This window comes from Rhipicephalus microplus, chromosome 6 (assembly GCF_043290135.1).
Source record: "Rhipicephalus microplus isolate Deutch F79 chromosome 6, USDA_Rmic, whole genome shotgun sequence".
Lineage (NCBI taxonomy): Eukaryota > Metazoa > Arthropoda > Arachnida > Ixodida > Ixodidae > Rhipicephalus > Rhipicephalus microplus.
Genome location: NC_134705.1, coordinates 147,472,920 through 147,492,945, shown reverse-complemented (window position 1 = coordinate 147,492,945; position 20,026 = coordinate 147,472,920). Strand labels below are relative to the sequence as shown.

Sequence of the window (20,026 nt, the reverse complement as noted above, 5' to 3'; positions counted from 1 at the left end):
TCCGATGGAGGCGGAAATGTTGTAGGCCCGTGTGCTCAGATTCGGGTGCACGTTGAAGAACCCCAGGTGGTCGAAATTTCCGGAGCCCTCCACTACGGCGTTTCTCATATTCATATGGTGGTTTTGGGACGTTAAACCCCACAAAAAAAAAACTGTCTGCCTTTTTATCATTGCTTAGGTTCAGCATATGTACTCGGTCGCAATGCAATCTTCCAGATTACTCGTGTGCGAGACGTCACGGATTATCTCCTGGAAGTGGGCGCTCGCAGCATGCAGGAGTACGCGCGGTGTGCTGTGGGCGGAAGCTTCTTCCTCGTCGGCAAAAAGGGCACAAAGCAGCGAGATCCAAGCGAGGGAATCGTCCAGCTGGGGGTCTCCAAAGATTACGAAGGCCGGCTCGCCATCGCCTGGTACGTATGAAGCAGTGCCTTGACTGTGGAATGGTCGTGTGAGGCAGGCTCTGTGGATTATGTGGCGTTTTCACGTTATGGTTCACAACGTTGAACTCAGGAACAAACAGAGTAGGCCCGTAGCGGTGAGCAGATGAAATGCCGTGAAGTAGATGGTCATTGTTCGTAGCGGTGAGATTTACAGGAACCAGTTGTCTTATAATGTCTTTTACTGAAATATTTGTGATGTTGGTTTTGTGTATTACCGTTCACTTGGAGAGTACAACACCGAAATAGCAGCTGCGGTACACCGATGCCTGGTAAAACGCATCTTCCCACTTCGGAAATAACAAAATACTATAACAATCAGCATTCGCTCCGTTTGTTGGCTGTTAAATTACAGCGGCCATAAATTTTCCTTCTTCAACCACACTGAAAAATAAACGGAAGTTCTTGAGGCGTCTTTCTTCCAATCTGTTACGCCGCCTTGCTTCATTTGCGTCTCCTTGACCGAAAACGGTGAGCTCGCTATATCTTCCTATCTGGAGGGCTTTGTCACACTAATAACCACTCGCCGTTTGGTACTATGGCGATAATTTTCTAAAGCGTGCAAGACGGAGGAATACTATTGTTCTAATGGCGAAAGTTTGGCTAGTTGGTGGTTCATACATGGGAGGTAAAAACAGCTTGCTTGTCTATATTTTTGCGCTGTTTTTATTTCCCAAGTACTATTGTTCTATTGCAAAAAAAAACCTTGGACCATCTTCCCGAAGTGAACCCTGATGGAATGCGATGCCGCAGTGGTGCGCACGGCATCGACCTAGTTGAAAGAGGCGTCGACGTGAGGACTGGAAGAACAGTGTGAAGTAAAACTCTGTGTGGCGTTTATTCCAGTAAACGACGTCGCCATTCCCGAACGCGCTCGGCTTCGCTAACCCTCGCAATGCTCACGACGGTCAGGTTAGGCGTATTTGGAATGGTGGAAGTGTCAGCCGGCGAAGGAGCGTCCTCTTCCGGCGTCCTCTCCATCGCAGAGAAACGAGCCAATAGAGTGTTACCACTCGTTGTGCGCTGGAGTGTTGCGAGTGATGCAGAGGGTGAAGCGAGTTAGGTGATACATACAGATATTCTTAAACGCGTACGTTAGGCGCGTGACTGGTTTATTGCTGTCAACCGAGGAGGGGTGGTGCAGCGAGCGGTGGTCGCGGTAGCTGAGCGAGCGCGCTGCAGCCGAGGGAAAGAGTGACGTCAGCGCGCACTGCGAGCGGAGCGTGGCATGACTCGTACGGAGGGACAGCGTTACACAAACCAGTCAAAGAGCTGCTTCGCATCTAAAAGAAGCCTGAAATGCCTCTTTTTTTCGCGTATTGGCGTGCAGTTTGTGTTCACGGTGGTATGCTTCGTCAAAGTGGTGTAGCTGATGTTTGTCATTGAAGAGCATTGAAGAGCACTTGGGCACATATTTTGGAGCAATGGTTATACGTGCATACACTTCTCGCTTAATATAAAAATTATGTTTACTTAGAAGAGCCACAACAGCCCCTTTCATTGTCCTTAGCTCTTTTTATCCTACACTTTAGAAGCAGTGTTTGCGGCCGCTTCCTGTTACGCAATAATGACGCTTTCACGGATTTTTTATTGATTTGTCTTTCTCTCCTTTTGCGGCTTAATGCAGTGCACCCGATACCTCTAAGCGAACAGTGGATAGCGCTTTCACAGTGATATCGCATTTCAGCAGCAGTGTATTGAACGCTGACTCACGCGGAAGGAAACACAAGCGAGGAATTTGAGAATTACTATTGTGCGATAGAGAGACTCCCCAACGGTTATTTTTTTTTTCAAATGTGCGGTGTAAGTTTTCTAATAAGGGTCGTGTAAGCCAGCACGAGGGTATACGTTGATGTACAGTCTACTGTAAACTCGTTTACAGGTACAGCGGTGAGCTGTACCACAGCGCCGTCATCGCTTTGAACCTGGTGCACACGTCGCTCCTGCGCTGGACTGTCGGTGACGACACGGCCTCCATAAAGCTGCGAGTGAGGCCCCAAAAGCAACTGGAAGAGGCTATAGCCTACGACCCGGATTCGCCCGAAGTGATTCAGCGGCAGCTGGAGCGCTTCACACTCGGCGCAATGTCGGTGGCCATGATGACCGCCGCGTGCGGGCTGTTCCCCGTCGTTGACCGTAAGAGCGGCTGTCGCCAGTTACAGCTGCTCACGGGCCTCTCCCTCCGCGTCTATTGGCTGGCCAACTTCTTGTTCGACATCTTCGTCTACCTGCTGTCCTGCTGCAGCTTCTTCATCGCCATGTTCTACTACTTTGGCAACTTCTTCATCGAAATGACGAGTCAGTAACTCCGGTTAAATCAAAATTTATATCAGGCGAATCAATCGAGGCCTTAAACAAAGTGAAACGATGACTTGGTTTAGATTCACAAACTGCACTCTGAAAACCCTAATGCCACATGTTTCACTATCATAAGCTCATCATTGGCGGAGAAAATTAAGGCTGAAATTTTGTTTTTAAACTGTGCGCCAGAATCCTCGCTTGCGACGTCAAAACTTCCAGATGTATTCTTGTGGCATAGCCTCAATAAAATTTTCTGAAACTTCTTATTTTGGGGCTGAGGCGCCCACAGATGAAAATGTATTTCATTTTTACCGATCGTAAGCTACATACGGCTCAGTAGGAACCTTCAAATTTTCTTACACCACAGTGTTTGGTGCAGGAATCTCAAGGTGGCGTCGCCACCCGGATTTCCTTTTCGCATGTTTGCTCCCTCACAAAGCGTTGTGTCGCGGTAAGAGGGGTGTTTTCGTGAATGTGAACTTGTACTTTACTAATACGCAAAAAAAAAATGTTCTGCTCTTTAGTGTCTCTTTAACAGCGTCGCACTTAAGGCTTGCCGTAGACCTTATATTGGCGGGATCACGTTCAAAATTAAATGGCGAAAACAGGCCTGAAACGAGACTAGAAATGAGTGCTCAAAACACCCTTAAAATCAACGACTAAGTTTGAAAATACCATAATTAAGAAAAGAAACACTTATAATTATTACGTATGCATGCTTGAAATGTGCAGGAAGACAAGAAAAAAAAAACTTGACATGACAGAGGGATGCGCAAACTAACAACTACTTATGAATTCCCCTCACTTGATTCCATTCCCCTCTCCTTTTTCTCGTACATACGGCTGTTCATGATCAAAATAATTTATTTGTTAGTTTACGCATCCCTCTGTATTGTTTATGGTTGTTTTTCTTTTGTTTTTGTACCCTGCAGTCCTAGTGAACGCTATAAGCTCCGTACTGAAGGCCGTAGCCAAAGCCGACTTCAGAACTCTTCACATCGATTGGCTTTTGTTGGCTTAAATTTCTACATTTAGTATGTAGAAATAAAAGAGAATTCCAAGATCATTATGCCAACAAATGGAAAGCTCCATGAACATGTCATACTTCTAACATAAATATGAGGACGTTATGTATCAGGTAATTCGTCTGTCACAATTCGAAGAATGGCCGTGACCCCAATAGCTAAGCTTGTGGGCCCAACACCACACTTAACAAGTGGGCTTTAGATAACACTTTCATCTTACCAGAACATGAACAAGTTTGGCACTTCCCATTGAGCCAGATTCCTTGTAGTGATTGAGATCGCACGGTTCTACTTCTTTGCAGGCCCTATTGTGTTTATTTTCATGTGCTACGGCATCTGTGCTCTGCCGATGTCTTACCTGCTGACCCTGGCTGCGGGCACTGAGACCACCGGCTATGCTCTTGTCCTGCTCACCAGTTTCTTCGGAGGTGAGCTCGCCGAGAGGGCAGGCGTATAGAGGCTATTTTGTCTAAGACATATGGGCGTCGCCATCTTGGGCTTTTAAGCCGATTTCTTTTTGTTATTGCTTATGGTGACGTGAAATAATAAGCCCATGAAACATTGTATGAATGAAACCCGACTGTTCTCATGAGTACGGATCTACCGTAACACTGTTCGTTTCATTGTTTAAGATGGAAAACACAAACGCTAACAGCCTATTATGGTGGCACTGAGACCCCTGTAAAATAGTCTATATAGCGAAGAGCAGCGTAGGCAGAATTTTTTTTTCAGAGAGGGAGAGTAGGGGGGGGGGGGGGGGGGCAGTTCCTTTTCAGAAGTGATGGACGCCGCTGATAGCGACGTACACGTTAGGAGACGTAGTTTCACCGGTAACGTGGAATAGCTTACTGATTCAGAACCAATAAGACCTGTAAACATATGGAACTTTCCCTTTCAATTGATGCGAAGTGATCACAACATCGAGCGTTTTTGGAGCTGTAATTCAAAACAGGCATCAAGCAGCTGGCTATGCCGCATTGTGTGAGTGAAGCGCCGCATTTCGGGCTGACGTCAGGGTAAATCCAGCCGTTGAGTACTTTACGCGGCATTCGCAAGTACGTCGACTACGTCGAACTACTAGGGGGCTAATTATATTGTAATGCAACGATAGACACACAATAGAGCTGATAGCTCAGTTACTCAAAGGAAATGAGTGCTACCGATCACTGACGTGCCGGTCACCAGGATAGATCGCTGGCGCGCTTTTTTTTGTCTCGGAAAATGCTCGACCGTACTTTACGGTCACTGTAGCGCATAAATCTTAGTTTGTTCTGTAGTGAATTGTGCGTTGTGGTTTACGAAGAAATGGGGCAGGTGTTTGTTTGTGCCTATTATGAAGTGTCGGTGCAGAGAAGAGCGAACGACGAGCTAACAGGGCTGGGCATAAATACTCTTAAAAGCGTTCGAGAATACAGATATCGGGATACACTCATTTGAAGCTTGAAACGCAGATACCGAGATACATTTCTCTTTCATGTAACAAGATGCTTCGGAAGTACTTTAGCAAAAAAAAATGAGAAAAAGATGAGAAACAGATACAGGAACACAGATGCAAAATTACAAATACTAGAATATTCGTTAATTTGCTGATGCCCCGAAAAGACAACAATTAGGCGGAAGATAATATTATGATTGTTGTTCCACTGCATTGATATTTGCAAGCAAAGCACAGCACTCGGAACACTAACGAACACCTGTGAATCTAGATAAAAGTATACATTTATTTTAGGTATACAAGATCTGTACTGCGGAGATGGTCGTTGCAGTTAAGCAGGAGCATCTTCTCAAATGTGCTGCCATTTTGAGAATGCTGGTTCGCCTTCAACACAAGACAAGAGAAATGACTTGCCGTCCAAAAAAATATAATAAGGATTCAGCACCTGCCCAGAGAAGACGAGACATTTGGCGGCACAGCGTGACATTACGTCCTCCGCGATTCTGCGTTGACTCTTTCAGGCACTTCGCCACGCGGGTCACTTTGTGCGTATAAGCGTATAAGAGGTTCACGTCACCGCTGCCCATTGTGTAGGGAACCAGCGGTGCGTCTTTGCTTGGCGCAGCACAAGACCCCCCCTCTTTTTTCCTTGTAAATAGGCCAGCCCCATTTTTCACGAAAAATGTTAGGATTGGTTGATATGAGGAGTTTAACGTCCCAAAACCATTATATGATTATGAGAGACGCCGTAGTGGGGGGCTCCGCAAATTCCGACCACCTGGGGTTCTTTAACGTGCACCCAAATCTGAGCTCACGGGCCTACAACATTTCCGCCTCCATCGAAAATGCAGCCGCCGCAGCCAAGATTAGATGCCGTGACCTGCGGATCAGCAGCCGACTACCTTAGCCACTTCACCACCGCTGCGGGGCCCAAAAATGTAGGAGATATACGCGTCCTGCACGGTATCGCAATATAATAGATGCATCTTGAAAGTAGTCGACTACTTAGATACAAATACATTTTGTACTTTGACCCACAAATACAGATACCAAAAAGCATCTTTAATATACTATCGCGATACCCTTGTATTGTGGTGCCATGCTGCTCATCCTTGCGAGCTAATAACCAGTTCTTTTAGAGTTCTTTCTTGTGAGGCCACGTTTATTATTCCTATCGCTTAATCCGTCTTTACAGCAGGTAAATCATTCAGTAGCACCTAAAATTCTCCTGCCTTGTCGGCTGGTGACTAAGCTAGTTCGCCATCCGGACAAACAAAATGACCTTTTTTTTACACGGACATTACAAGTTATCTACTCGTACGCATGCAATTTACATTAGCTGTTCTGCCCACAACTAGCCCCAGTGGTGATTTCAAAGCACAATCCTTTGATGCGAAGAACTGGTACCATTCTTTCGCAGCCTTCATGCAGAGCGGCACAATCGCCTTCGGACTGCTAGAGGCCGCGGCAGGCATCAGATTCGTTCTGCTGAACTTGTTCCCCGTTCTGCGCCTGATGCCCTCTTTCGCCTTAATGTCGGCCTTCAGCAAGACAGTGTCCAAGAGCCAAATCGCATATATCTGTAGTCGAGGTGAGTGCTGCCTTTTGCTTAAGATATGAGGTCCGTTCGATTCACCTGCACCGGTCGGAACCGGTTCACGGCTGTGCACGTGAAGTTCAGAAATTGTGCAGCGTGAGTTCAGCGGTGTAGGCACAGCACGACACCCGAAACAAATGACGATGTGCCGACCAGGTGTTGGCCTTATTTCTTTTCGGTTAATTTACACCGTTCAGCAAACACTGACCTATGGCGAAACGCACATGCGGACAGTTTATGAGGCGCGAACATCTTGGCAAAACACACCGCATTTGTAGAAGCGGGTACGGCGCCTAAGCCACCTACGTCTAAGTGCTGCGTCGTCTGCTCAGCTGTACGCGCGCCTGCACCAAGCCGGCACTGTCAGCGAAGGAGGTGCAGGAAAATCGTGAACCGGTGCTGCACCTCTTCTGCACCTTTCGAAACGAAAGGCAGGGTTCAGCGGTCGTCAATGCTGCACCGCTGAAACGAATGGCAAGGTGCAGCACCTCGTGAACTGGTTCACGTGGTGCAGGCGAATCGAACGGACCTATGGTGTCATCGATTGGCGAATTCGGAGAGGCCTACGAATTCTGCGCCGGAGCACTTCACTCTGGCGGAGGGCAACAGAAAGGAATCTCTCAATGGAACGCATGCACGTGCTCCCTCTAAAGCGAATGGCAGGACCTGATTTTTTCTTTTTTGAACGCAATGCACACGTCGTTTTTGTTACACGCGTGGGCACGCTGGGCACAGCGACGCTACGCAAGCAAAACGTGAGCTCCGACGCGAGGCGCAACTGACACGACCGGCGTCCGTTTGCATGCCCAAAGTTGGAACTGTTTGAAGGCATGGGGAGCTTGCGACTTGGGGTCGAATCCGCCGTATTGCACGAAGTAGAAAAAGTTGCTCCGTGGAGTGGATCTCGCGACGAAGCTGCTCCCCCAGATCTGTCAATAGAGCGCACCGGGAGCACTTCTAGTCTGCCCGTGGAAGAGACTTGCTCCGCATGAAGCAGAAGAAAGTATTAGCCGAAGTGCTCCGAATCTGCCGAAAAATGGCACCACTGGATTGACGCATGGAGTGCGCGTGGCGTAGCTGCGTCATAGAGTTTCGCTGCCTGTGGCCTACCTGCGTCGTTCTTTGCTGTGGTGCAATTTCGGTGGAGCACGCCGCATCAGGTGATGCATGTCCCCGTTTTTAGAATCCGCGTGCGAACGCTGCTTAGCGTAAACCACCTGCACTCCCTCCCTATAAAGGCATTCCATGTTTGTCAACACAGATAGGTAGATGTCGACATTATGGGTGATATTGTAGCAACGTCCACACGTAACTTCCGCCACAAGCGCTGAGGGCTGCGATGTGCGCCAACAAAACAATGTTGTGAGACTCCATAAGCGTTGTGAAAGCCATAAACGCTGAGGGCTGGATGTGCGCCAACAAACAAAACTAAGTTGTGAGACGCGACTCACATCCAACCACGACTCAGTTCATCGGCGTACCGTTTTTTTTTCTCGTTGCTTTACTGAGAACACCACATGCACCATTGAAAATCCAGCAGAAACTGCGGTAGGCAGAGCGTCTTTTGCCTACCAAGACAGCGCCACGGCATTTTCGTGACGCAAGTCCGGTGGAATCGTCTAGATAGATAGATAGATAGATAGATAGATAGATAGATAGATAGATAGATAGATAGATAGATAGATAGATAGATAGATAGATAGATAGATAGATAGATAGATAGATAGATAGATAGATAGATAGATAGATAGATAGATAGATAGATAGATAGATAGATAGATAGATAGATAGATAGATAGATAGATAGATAGATAGATAGATAGATAGATAGATAGATAGATAGATAGATAGATAGATAGATAGATAGATAGATAGATAGATAGATAGATAGATAGATAGATAGATAGATAGATAGATAGATAGATAGATAGATAGATAGATAGATAGATAGATAGATAGATAGATAGATAGATAGATAGATAGATAGATAGATAGATAGATAGATAGATAGATAGATAGATAGATAGATAGATAGATAGATAGATAGATAGATAGATAGATAGATAGATAGATAGATAGATAGATAGATAAAAATTGCTGTGTCGCGCAACTCTTGTCACGACGACCTTCATAAAAAAGTGCACCAGAAGAATGTAGAGGTGGCGATGTCACTCTGTCTCCATAATTCCTAATGAGGAAAGTCAACTACGTCCTGCTTTGCACCCCAAACAGTCCAACTAGCAAGCTTAAGGCAGTTTACTAAACCCAATGGGGCTAAAATATCACGTAAGACTAAGGAGTACGTAGCGCCACAGTGGCAGATCTGATGCTTAATTTCTGCTCCAAACTAAAAAAAAAATCACGTTCTGGCCCTAATTATAGTAATTGGCCTGTGATGACAAGGTACACTAGTTGTTGTAGAGAAGGTGTTTGATTTATTAGTTTAACATGACATAATAGTGGCGGACCTGCGCGTTTCCGCTTCAACGTTCACAGCCACCGTTGACTCCTACCGGCGGGTGTGCGTGGAGCCCGCGGGCGGCTTCAGCGTGGCGGCGCAGGAGGAGCGCAACAACAACGAGGACTTTGTCGAGTACTGCTGTCCGCAGTTCCTCGCATCGGGAGCCACGCAGCTGCCTGACTTCACCCTGAGCATCGGGGACGTCTCCGAGGCGTTTTTCATGGTCTTCGAGGGCGTAGTGTTCGCCTTGCTTCTGCTGTACCTCGACAGTGGCGGCATTGATCGGATACGGGGAATGTTCGGACCACAGGCGAGTGGGTGACGGAAACACAGGGTACAGAGCACTGCTCGTCGCGTTGGTTAAGGGTCACGGCTGTTGACCCCAAGGCTACGGGTTAGACCGTTCCCGTGGCATGTCGTAATTTGATCGTGGCGATATGCTATAGAGTTCCCTGTACTGCTAGTTCTCAGTGCACTTTAAAAACACCATATGGTCGTATTTTCTGAGTCTTCCACTACGACGTCTCTCATAATCATATCTTGGTTTTTCGTCGTCAAGCCTTACATATTATTATTATTATTATTATTATTAATTTTTTGTTGTTGTACAGCGACGAGTGCTTAAGTCAACGCCAGACGCCACGGGACCATGTTTCGGTCGTATTACCACATCGAAGCGAGATTGAAGTTAGTAGACACATCACCCTTACATTGTTTCACGGCCACGCTGATAGTCTCATCTCTCAGCGCCACACAGTCTAAGCGTTTGTCGTAAAAGATAAGATTTTGTTGTTATGTTGACTATATTTAGTGTGCTTATTTAGTGGTTTAGGAATTTTCACCTTCCAAGTTACCGCTTTGCGAACATTGAACAAAGTTCAGAGGTCCTGCGTGGCCAGTCATAAAGAAGCACGCAAAAAACGAGCACGGCGACTTTTGCCGCTTAGAAATTGACACGGAGCATGCGGTGCAGTTGCGCTACCACCATGCCAAATTCCAAGTGACGAAAGGTTCGAAACTTCGCGAGTGTGCCCACCTTTTTCCTTGACCCGTGGGTATTTCCTAATGGGACAAGGACGTTCGAAAAATGCCGCAATAATACACCGGGACTATGTATACATCGAACAAGCCTGACCACTTCTCGTGCTCTGTAACATTCTTTAACGCGCGGACTTCAATTCTTCGCGCAATGGAATCATTGCATCAGACTTTTTAAACCCACATTAAACATATTTTAGTGGGATCTATCAGTAGGACGAGCACGCAGAAGGCCTTTGACTGCCTGAATTGAGAATACACGTTTACTTGATCTGTCATCGACTCTTGCATCTGACATCGTCTTATTACAACGACCAATAATGTCTCGTGCATCAGAGGACCGAAGCCTAAATAGTCCATGCTTTGTTAGGGTGCTTTCGGGGACAGATAAATCCGTCCTCCCTTTCCATGGTTGCGCCAGAGTAACTCCTCTCTCAAGTGTTATCACTGTCGGTGCAGAAGGAATCTGAGCGAGTGGTGCCCGACCACAAAGCGAGGGACGACGACGTGGAGGCCGAGGAGAGCCGCGTACGTAACGAAGTACTCACCGGCAAGCTGGGAAAGGACGTCCTGGCCGTTCTGGAGTTCTGCAAGGTATGATGCCAGTGCCATTCCTTTTTGTGCAAGTGATGCAAATAACCAGCATGGTCCACGTCAGTTGTAGATAATAGTATAGTCGAACCCACTTTAATGATGATCCAGTGCCACAAGAATGTCATCGTTATAACCGATAAGGGCTATCAATCCCAGTATGTGGCGAACATCTGCGCGTGGTGTCATTTCTCGACGACAGCGACGGCGTCTTGCCATAATTCAATAAGAAATATACGAAAAACAATCATATATTTTCAAATGAGCTGGTTATGAAAAACGAGTGAAGGATGGATACAGTTGAGAGCTACTGGAACAATTTGGGGAAATTTCCCTATGGCACAACAACAAGTTCCGCATCTCGACAAAATTAAACACCGCCCATCGCAAATACATTCTAAATGTTAAACACTCTAGGAAGCCATGCGGTCGGTCGTGTGGCACTGTAAGCTTAACAGAATGTTACTGCGTTCCTGCTGCGCAGACCCAGGGGTAGTAACTAGCTTTTTTCTTTAGACATGATTCAATCTTCGGCTATTTCCCACTTGGTTATGGCAGACCACCGCTGTTACCAACAAGAGATGGCGCTACCTGCAAATATCCCCGAATTGCGGTCGCGACACAGGTTCTACACGAATAAAAACAATATAGGACGACGGCAGACTGCTGTTAGAAGACAAGACTACCAGTTATTGGAGATGTCAGCAGACATCAGGGATAAAAATGATAAAGCTGTCGATTTTTCGCACGCGCTTGAAAATACTGACGCTTTCTCGTGACATCCGCAATCCCCACAGAACCAATGTATCACACGGTCGGAGGTTTAACGCTGAATGTCTTCCAAGTCTGAACTATGAACTCAAGTGGCATGCCCGAAAGTGCATTAACACAAGGCACTGCCGCTCGCCGCCATAGTGGATTTTAAAGCTTTGCCACAAGGCACACCGCGCCGCCCCGCCGTGGTGGTCAAGTGGCTGAGATACTCGGTTGCTCAACCACAGGCCGCGGGATAGAATCCCCGCAGCGGCGCCTGCATTTTAGATGGAGGCGAAAATGCTGTAGGCCCGTGTGCTCGGATTTGGGTGCACCTTAAACAACACCAGGTGGTCGTAGTTTCCGAAGCCCTCCACTACGGCGTGTCTCTTAATAATACGGTGGTTTCGGGACGTTAAACCCCACACATAAATCAAAGCCACACCGCTATGCGGTGCAGTATACCGTGAATGTGAAAGGGCGCTAGGGGTCGGCGGGGTTGTTGGCGGGGATTTCAGCAGCTTGAATTTCTCGTTTTCTTCTTTCTTCTTCTCACTTTCTCCGTCCATTACCTTTCATCAAGAAATGTAACTTAGTAGAGTGAAACTTTGGGCTAGTTGGTTTTGCCTAATGAAGTATGTGCAGCGCGATTTCTAGACGGGGATACTAAAGAAGAGACAGCGCTTCTCTTTGTCTTTTTAGTATACGTCCCCGTCTTGAGTTCGCGCTGTACGTACTTCCTAGTACTTCATCAAGGACACACAATAGAGCAAATTCTTTGTTGTAGCAAACAACGCAGCATTGTGCACATTGCTAAGCGGGTTACTACACCGTAGAAAAGCATGCAAACGCTGATAGCGCAGCAGCTTCTCATTGTTTTAACTGGTATATTGTTAAAACCAATATCGCTATATGTGGGTTCAACTACGGTAAGCTGGTATGTCGAGAATGAGATTATGCGACGTAGCGAAAGTCAACTGACGAGTAAATGCAATCACAACACCCTTCTTGTGCACTGCTGAAACTAAGTTGCTTTTATTTCCACATCTTCGAGAAACTTACGTAGTGGCTGCGGAAGCGTATTTTTTACAGGATAGGCTCATGTGCAGGTTAAATATCTTGGAAAGGTCATTATGAGCCTTACTGCACAAACTGCAAGACAAGTACATCTCGCACGTACAAATTCACGCACAGACGCAGGTAAACAACCGTGTATGTTTTACATAACCAGTTGTTCACAGTTCCGGTAACGATGCCAACAGCAACATGCATAATAGGAATACTAGATACGGTAAGCTGATATGAATCACTGGTGCTCGCGAGTACGGCATTCCTGGACACCGCAACAAAAATCAACCTCAGCGGATAGCGCTTAGCCACCAATTGACATTAACCTGGCATGACGGCTGTATCGTAGGACTACGTATACGTCGTGTTTAAAATTGTATAGCCAGCACTACAACCACGATTCACGTTTCATGAACATTCGGGTCTATTTGAAAAATAGTTCCGAGACATTGCATGTCTCTGTGATAGAATACTTGATTGCCGCGCAAAATGCTTCGGTTCCATTTCTGCCGGGACCCTGACATTTATTCCTTACCTTCGTGGGATCTACGCTGCCAATGTCGCCTTTTTGTTAACGCTCATGCGTTAAAATTACCAATGTACGTTGTCGCCGCTTCTGGGTAGATATAAACTATCGGTCAGGTGAGGCGTATTGATTTGATTTAATTGATATGTGAAGTTTAACGTCCCAAAACCACCACATGATTATTATATACGCCGTAGTTGAGGGCTACGGAAATTTCGACCACCTGGGCTTCTTTAACGTGCACCGAAATCTGAGCACACGTGCTTACAGAATTTTCGCCTCCGTCGAAAATGCAGCAGCCGCAGCCGGGATTCGAACCCGCGACGTGTGGGCCAGCAGCCGTGTACCTTAGCCAATATATAGACCGCCGCCGTGGAGCCCGGTCTAAAACGCGGCGACAGGAATGGGTCTATGTGACGCAAGGTCAAACTTGCGTCACCTAAGCAACAAGATTTATCGTGCTCAGTAAGCGATACATAACTGTTGTATATTTCTAGAATAATTTACATGGCTTTCTTCTTTAATCGACACGAGTTAAGCTAAATTATGGGCTCCTTTATTCTTTCTAGTGGTGTTATGAAAGAAAATTCTGCATCATTTCTAGGTAAGAAACACTTTCAAACGGTTAGCGCCGGTGGACCACTCGTAATTGTGACAGTGAAACGTTTTATTACTAGTTTGTGCGCTAATAGCAAATGCGCTCAGAGGATATTCATCCATCATCAGTGCAGCTCTTCGAGCAATGACATATACAGTGTAAGCTCACTGATTCGACGCACGTTCATTAGGAAAATCGTATAGATCAGAAGTACGAGTGCAGTAGTGCCGGCATGCATATGGTTGTTCATTGCCATCAAATTCTCGTTGATGCAGTCATGTGTTGCCGCCGCCCGGTTTATTCGTGCGATCCTCGGTGTTCTTCAAGTGCGATGCGCTTCAAGGATGCGGCGCAGTGAAACGATAGAGAGTTTTAGTACTGTGGATTGGTGCTACGTACGCATCACGCAAGCGCCTTGCGTTACATGGCGTCCTTTGCCACTAATCAGTTTTTAGTACGCCGTAGTACCCGCGTACGCAACGAGCGTGAAGCGTGTTGCGTCATCTGGTAGATCAAAATAAAAGTACGTGTTGCTGACACCTAAAGTGAGCCAATGCAAGTGTTATAGCCAGATTATGGCCATATTTTAAGCCACAGAGCCGGTCGGTGCTTGCCTTCGATGCCGCCATTTTGCAAAACGAAGTCTCGCGCTGTCGCGAACTTGTTCGAGAGCGGCGCGATCACCTCATACGTACGCACGCACGCATCTCATGCGTGCGTACGTAGCGGCTGCGTACGTAATGCGATACGTGCGCGTTGCGGTCTGCGCATGCGCACTACGCAGAACGTGGCGTCCTTACGTACGCAACGCCGCCACGTACGCAGCGTACGCAATACTAAAACTCTCTGATAGCGGCGCTCGTGGAGAGCTGCAACGGCCGCTGGCTTTCAGAAAGGCGCCATTGGCATCGATGATTGCGTTGTTGTTACGTCATAAGCTATAGATTTGTAGCACGTTTCAGAAGATGAAAGGGAGTCGTAAGCTGTGTTCACATTAAGAATGACGTCGCCAATGACAAAAATTCCGGCTTTAAATATTTCTTATGCAAAACGATTACGGCGTTTAGGTTTCATCAAGAAAAAAAAACGCGTTGATCAAACAGGCATTTGTTGTTTTTATGACATTTTAGACAGTTCGGCAGCTTGTTATTTAAAGGAGTTATTCGAATTTCGAGAATTCCAAACCAACAAGCTTTTACGGTACGTTTTTCGTCATTGGCCACCAATAATTTCCTCCCCACAGGTTCCAGATAACTCTAGTGGCCATCTCGATATTGTTTCATATCACATCATGTAACTTTTAGGTTGCCCGCTGCTGCAATCAGCAGTCATTTACTGTTGTTTAAGCAGCCCTCAACTAAAGACAAGTGCACCCAATATTTACACTTGCAGCCCCAGCTTCACCCCTATGTCTTGCGTGGCACTATTTTTCCGCCTTCGTCTCTTTTGAGAGCGACATAAATGGCGTAGAAAATTTTGTATTAAGTAACCTACCACTTGTCCCCGCAAAAAAAATAATTACAGCATCAATGGCTACATATGTTAGAATTTCCGTTTCCCATGGTGTAGGTACCGGGTTCGATTCCTAATGTCAAGTGGAAACTTAGTGATTTTTCATTTAAAAAGGCAACCATTCACTTGGTTGCTCATAAGTATTCATTTCGATAGGTGACCCTATAAGTTTTTGTAAAGGCCCCTCAGTTCACCTTCGCCAAAATACTTCAACATCAGCCGCGGCGATAGGAGGCAGAAAATTGCTACCACTGGGCCTCTTCCGGTAAACTGGTATACACGGCCAATTCCGACATGGTGCCAGGCAAAATGAGGTACATAGATGCTTTAGTGGGCACCCACCTATGCAAAGTTGGTGGTTTGCTATAACTAGACATAAAAATGAGGTCCTCCTATGTTTTCGAGGGTCCCGTTCGCACTCATTGACTTCTTGAAGGTCGCGTGAATATTTGATTTTACTAATTATTTGAACTCAATTAGTAGTGATCTGAACTGAGCTGACACCTGAAGCCGCCTGAACATGGTACCTGTCTCTATGTGGCGTGCAGAGGTACCGAAAGCGACTGGCCGTCAACGGCGTATCGTTTGGGCTCGTCGAGGGCGAGGTATTGGCCCTGCTCGGAGTGTCCGGCTCGGGGAAGAGCACTCTATTGCGCATGATAGCCACCGAAGTGCCACACGACCGAGGCCGAGCGCTGATGAAGACGCCGACCGGACAAATCGCGATCCGCGGCGCACCCAGTCGCTGGCGGGCCGGCCTTGGTTACTGTCCACAGTACGACGGACTCATCGAGGAGCTAACGGGCTTAGAGACCCTGGCGTTATTCGCAAGGTTGCGAGGTGTGCCGGAGTCCCAGGTGGCCTCCGTGGCCATAGACACTGCGCGCCTGGTGGGACTGGACGCGGCTATTCAAGACAACGTCGCTGCGTACAGTGCTGGAATGCGGCGACGTCTGTCTGTGGCCGTTGCGCTGGTTGGGCTGCCGCCCCTGGTGCTCCTGGATGAGCCTACGGTTGGGGTGGACATGGCCTCACGCAAGACTTTGTGGGACGCACTGCGTGGACTTCGGGACGTGGCTGGCACATCAGTGATCATTACTACTGGAAGGTGAGTGGCCATTGTTTTACGTCTTTATTGGTGGTACAGTGGGGTTTAGTTAGAAAACAGTATGAATTGGCTTAATAGCGAGAGGTGCTGGTACCAATACCAAGCACCTCCATCAAATTATAATGGCGTTTATTGACACAAAGCAACTGGCTTCCTTCAGGGGCGTCATTCACAGTCCCGCACTGTCTCAGCTGTTCGTCGTAATCGTCTTATAGCTACTCCTGCTAGATGTTCTTCATTTCCCTACTACAGTGGCTAACACTTAGCTTTCTACTTCAAGTTTTGAACAGCCCTGCTCACTTTTGTGCCAATGGATTGATCCATTCCTCCCTCCCAGTAGTGTTACGCTAAAGCAAGGCGCATGTAGCCCAGCAATGAAGAGGTATTCCTATACTTCGCATTCTGCAAACATACGCCAATGGATACAGGCACCTTCTTCTAAACGTAATCGTATTGTTATTGTTATCAGAGTATTCACCTTTCTAAATGTTGGAGATCAGCGTCTACTGTAGTATTCTTGCCAACAGGCAAAAGAGAGATTTTGTCACTTGCGTTTACGTAAATTTGCGTTACAACATGCCAAACGTAGAAGCTCTTTCTGAGGCACACCATTGTATAGTCTAGAATACGTTCGCAGAAGCCAAAGTTCCACAGTGCGGACTATATGCAGTACGCAACATGAGTGCTTTTTCGAAGCGCATATATATTCACTCTCACCCAGTCCCCATTCCTAATAATAACGTGGTTCTCTAGTGCCTCCAGGATCGAAGGCATACCGCGCTTTCTGCACGTCAGCTATCTTTGCTCAGCCTGCGTGTGATCTGTCTACCTTGCACCAAGCTACAATATAACTGGATGACGTCCTTAGGCCATAATATTATAGTAACAATATTAGTAATAATGTTTTTTTTCTGTAATCCCTACACCTACAATGTTACATGCCATCATGATGAGGCAAAAGGAAACAAACATACCTGTTGCCTAACTAGGCCAACGTCTTTTTTCACGCTTTTAACAAACCGTAATGATGTCACCACTATTTGTGATCTGTGGCGTCATCGTAAGTTATATGGTAAAGTCACAAGGCGATATCTTTCATCGCTCGTGTTAGCGCTGTTACGGTCCAATTTGGCATTTGATGAGGCGTGTCAAGCTTTGTACTTACGAAAACACGTGTCTCTACCCCACCTTGCGCAGCATGGAGGAAGTGGAGGTCGTATGTGACCGATTGGCCATCATGATCGACGGCAAGTTCCAGTGCATGGGTGCGCTGTCGCATCTGAAGGGCAAGTTCGCGCAAGGCTTCACGATAATGGTGAAGACCCACGACGAGTACAAGGAGGACATCGAGTACCTGAAGAAACTCATGCGGGCCATCACCGAAACTTTCCTGAACAGCAAGCTACAGCAGCAGTTCGAGGTGCGTTCCAATGTCGCTTTCATTGGCAAAACGAAAGTGTGCGAAGTGATATATCTGTACCGTCCGTCTTCGTACGCGTGCTCTTTTAGGGTGTGTGAATAATAGAGCTTTACAACATAGATCCAGAAATTCCCACATTCGAAGCATACTAAACGCGAAAAATGCGCGTTCAACGTTACCGGGATAATCGGCCAAGTCAATTAGGGAATTGAAAAAGGTACATTAAGAATCAAGATACTAGAAAGCGTGACGAACTAGTGATGCTGGTGTTCGATTTTTCACATAAGTTTTCTTCAGTTGAAACTTTCGACAGTTCGTCACCTAACCTAACGTAATTGTAAGTTTTCACTATCACTCGGTTCATATATCTGTTGCCCGCTGTGGTGGTGGAGTGGCTAAGGTACTCGGCTGCTGACCCGCAGGTCACGGGATCGAATACTGGCTACGGCGGCTCAATTTGCGACGGAAGTGGAAATGCTGTGGGGCCGTGTGCTCAGATTTGGGAGCATGTTAAAGAACACCAGGTGGACAAAATTTCCGGAGCACTCCACTACAGCGTCTCTCATAATCATATGGTGGTTTTGGCACGTTAAACCGCACATATCAGTTAATCAGTGGATATTTTTATTTAGTTGCTGCTCAATGGAGATATTTTAGAGTAATCAACGACAAATTAACGTGACACCAGCATCGCTTATGTGCTCTGTATCAGCCTGCCCAGCACGTCCAGATGACAAGGTGTGGTTTCATTTGTAGCGACTTTGTTTTAGAGCTTGGTCAACAATAAGGTCGCGTTAGTAGTGCTGCCCTCAGAAGATACAGGAATAGCCTCAAAAGTGACGTGTTAGGGCCACCCAATTTACTGAAGAGATGCCAACTCTGTCACCGTCCCGCTGGCTGAGCTGTACGATCGGTATATGTGCAAAACTGGAATGATATATTCCATAGGCCGCCTTCCGACTAATGTTCTTTCGGAGAGTTTCTTCCGTGTGGTTTTATTTCCTAAACGGCGTCGCAGGGCTTCCTGGAGTACCACATGGCCGACACGGGTCTCCTCTGGAGCGACCTGTTCGCGCAAGCCGAGGCGATTAAGCTCAAGTACAACGTCCTCGAACTTCTCATCTGTGCCACCACCATGGACCACGTGTACGCGGCTCTCGCCAGATGGGAGCACGGTCGCCCCCGCAAGATGGGTGGAGCCGGCTCTGGCGAGCACGAAGACGATAAGGACGGGGAATAGCTCCAGTCGTAGCTGTTCGCTCGCCAGCTTTATCCGCTAGCGGCGTGGACACTTCCTGAGACGGTAGAAAGAGTGACGGACGAGTGAAACTTTGCGCGCGTGTTCTGGAACTGATACGTATCAGCGGCTTTTTGCACTGGTTATGGTGCACAATAATTAGCACTTAGCGGATTCACCGAACTTCTTATATTCGTACTCGGTGCTCACTTCTGCCTTGTTCCTTTCGTGAATCGTGTTTTATTTATCGATACTTGTGTGCTTATTTGCTTCAAAAGTGACTGCTAATTTATATATTTAATTTTTAAGTTATAAATAAAATCGCTTGCCACTACTTATTTGTCCCGAGTTTGTTAATGTGGTTGTTTTTCTTTCGGTTAAAATTAGCATCAGTACCGTGCATTACCTTTACGCGTGAATGTTCAAATAATTCTTCAGAACAGTTTTGTGAAATGACAAACATTTTGTATGCGTTTGGCCGAAGATATCTTCTGTGTAATGCAGCTGTAAAATAAGTAGTGACAACGCATGAAATTTAGAATGCCACCCAGCACGGTCGGCCGCATGTCTTATATTGAAGTTTCCACAGCAAACTGGTGGTGCCTGCCGTTTTGTTATATGTTTATTCATAGCCCCTAGGCAGGTTTTGTTAACTGAGAGCAAGAATTAGGTACTTTTTGTTTGAGCTTCTTCACAACAGTGGTGTCACTTTTTCGGGCTTCCTTTGGGATTATTTGCTTGTTAACTCGACAGAATATGACCACCACTGCTGCAAGTTAACGGTACCCACTAGCTAAAATTACCACAATGGGCAGCACTGACCACCAGTAGTAGCCACAATTTAGCAGACCCTATAGACTAGTACCCTGCTGTTAAATATAAAAAAAATTGTCCTTATTTTGTGGCGCTGATTTTTGTT

The 20,026-nt window shown here is 46.6% G+C and overlaps 2 protein-coding genes across 2 annotated transcripts in view; both read left to right on the top strand.

Annotated features, from left to right (window-relative positions):
• The window catches only part of LOC119168399 (phospholipid-transporting ATPase ABCA3), a 55,810-nt gene extending 39,356 nt beyond the window's left edge, over positions 1 to 16,454 (top strand). Inside the window, exons 15-21 of the mRNA XM_037419804.2 lie at positions 217 to 410; positions 2,320 to 2,735; positions 4,066 to 4,191; positions 6,619 to 6,789; positions 9,292 to 9,566; positions 10,754 to 10,888; positions 15,891 to 16,454. Of these exons, the coding sequence (XP_037275701.2) occupies positions 217 to 410; positions 2,320 to 2,735; positions 4,066 to 4,191; positions 6,619 to 6,789; positions 9,292 to 9,566; positions 10,754 to 10,888; positions 15,891 to 16,454 (1,881 nt within the window). The remainder of the gene's footprint in view (positions 1 to 216; positions 411 to 2,319; positions 2,736 to 4,065; positions 4,192 to 6,618; positions 6,790 to 9,291; positions 9,567 to 10,753; positions 10,889 to 15,890) is intronic.
• Positions 16,455 to 17,656: 1,202 nt separating this feature from the next.
• LOC142764988 (phospholipid-transporting ATPase ABCA3-like) lies at positions 17,657 to 19,328 on the top strand. Its single transcript, XM_075865532.1, has 2 exons — positions 17,657 to 17,870; positions 18,889 to 19,328. The coding sequence occupies exons 1-2, from the start codon at positions 17,688 to 17,690 to the stop codon at positions 19,108 to 19,110; spliced, it is 405 nt and encodes a 134-aa protein (XP_075721647.1). The 5' UTR covers positions 17,657 to 17,687; the 3' UTR covers positions 19,111 to 19,328.
• The last annotated feature ends 698 nt before the right edge of the window (positions 19,329 to 20,026 follow it).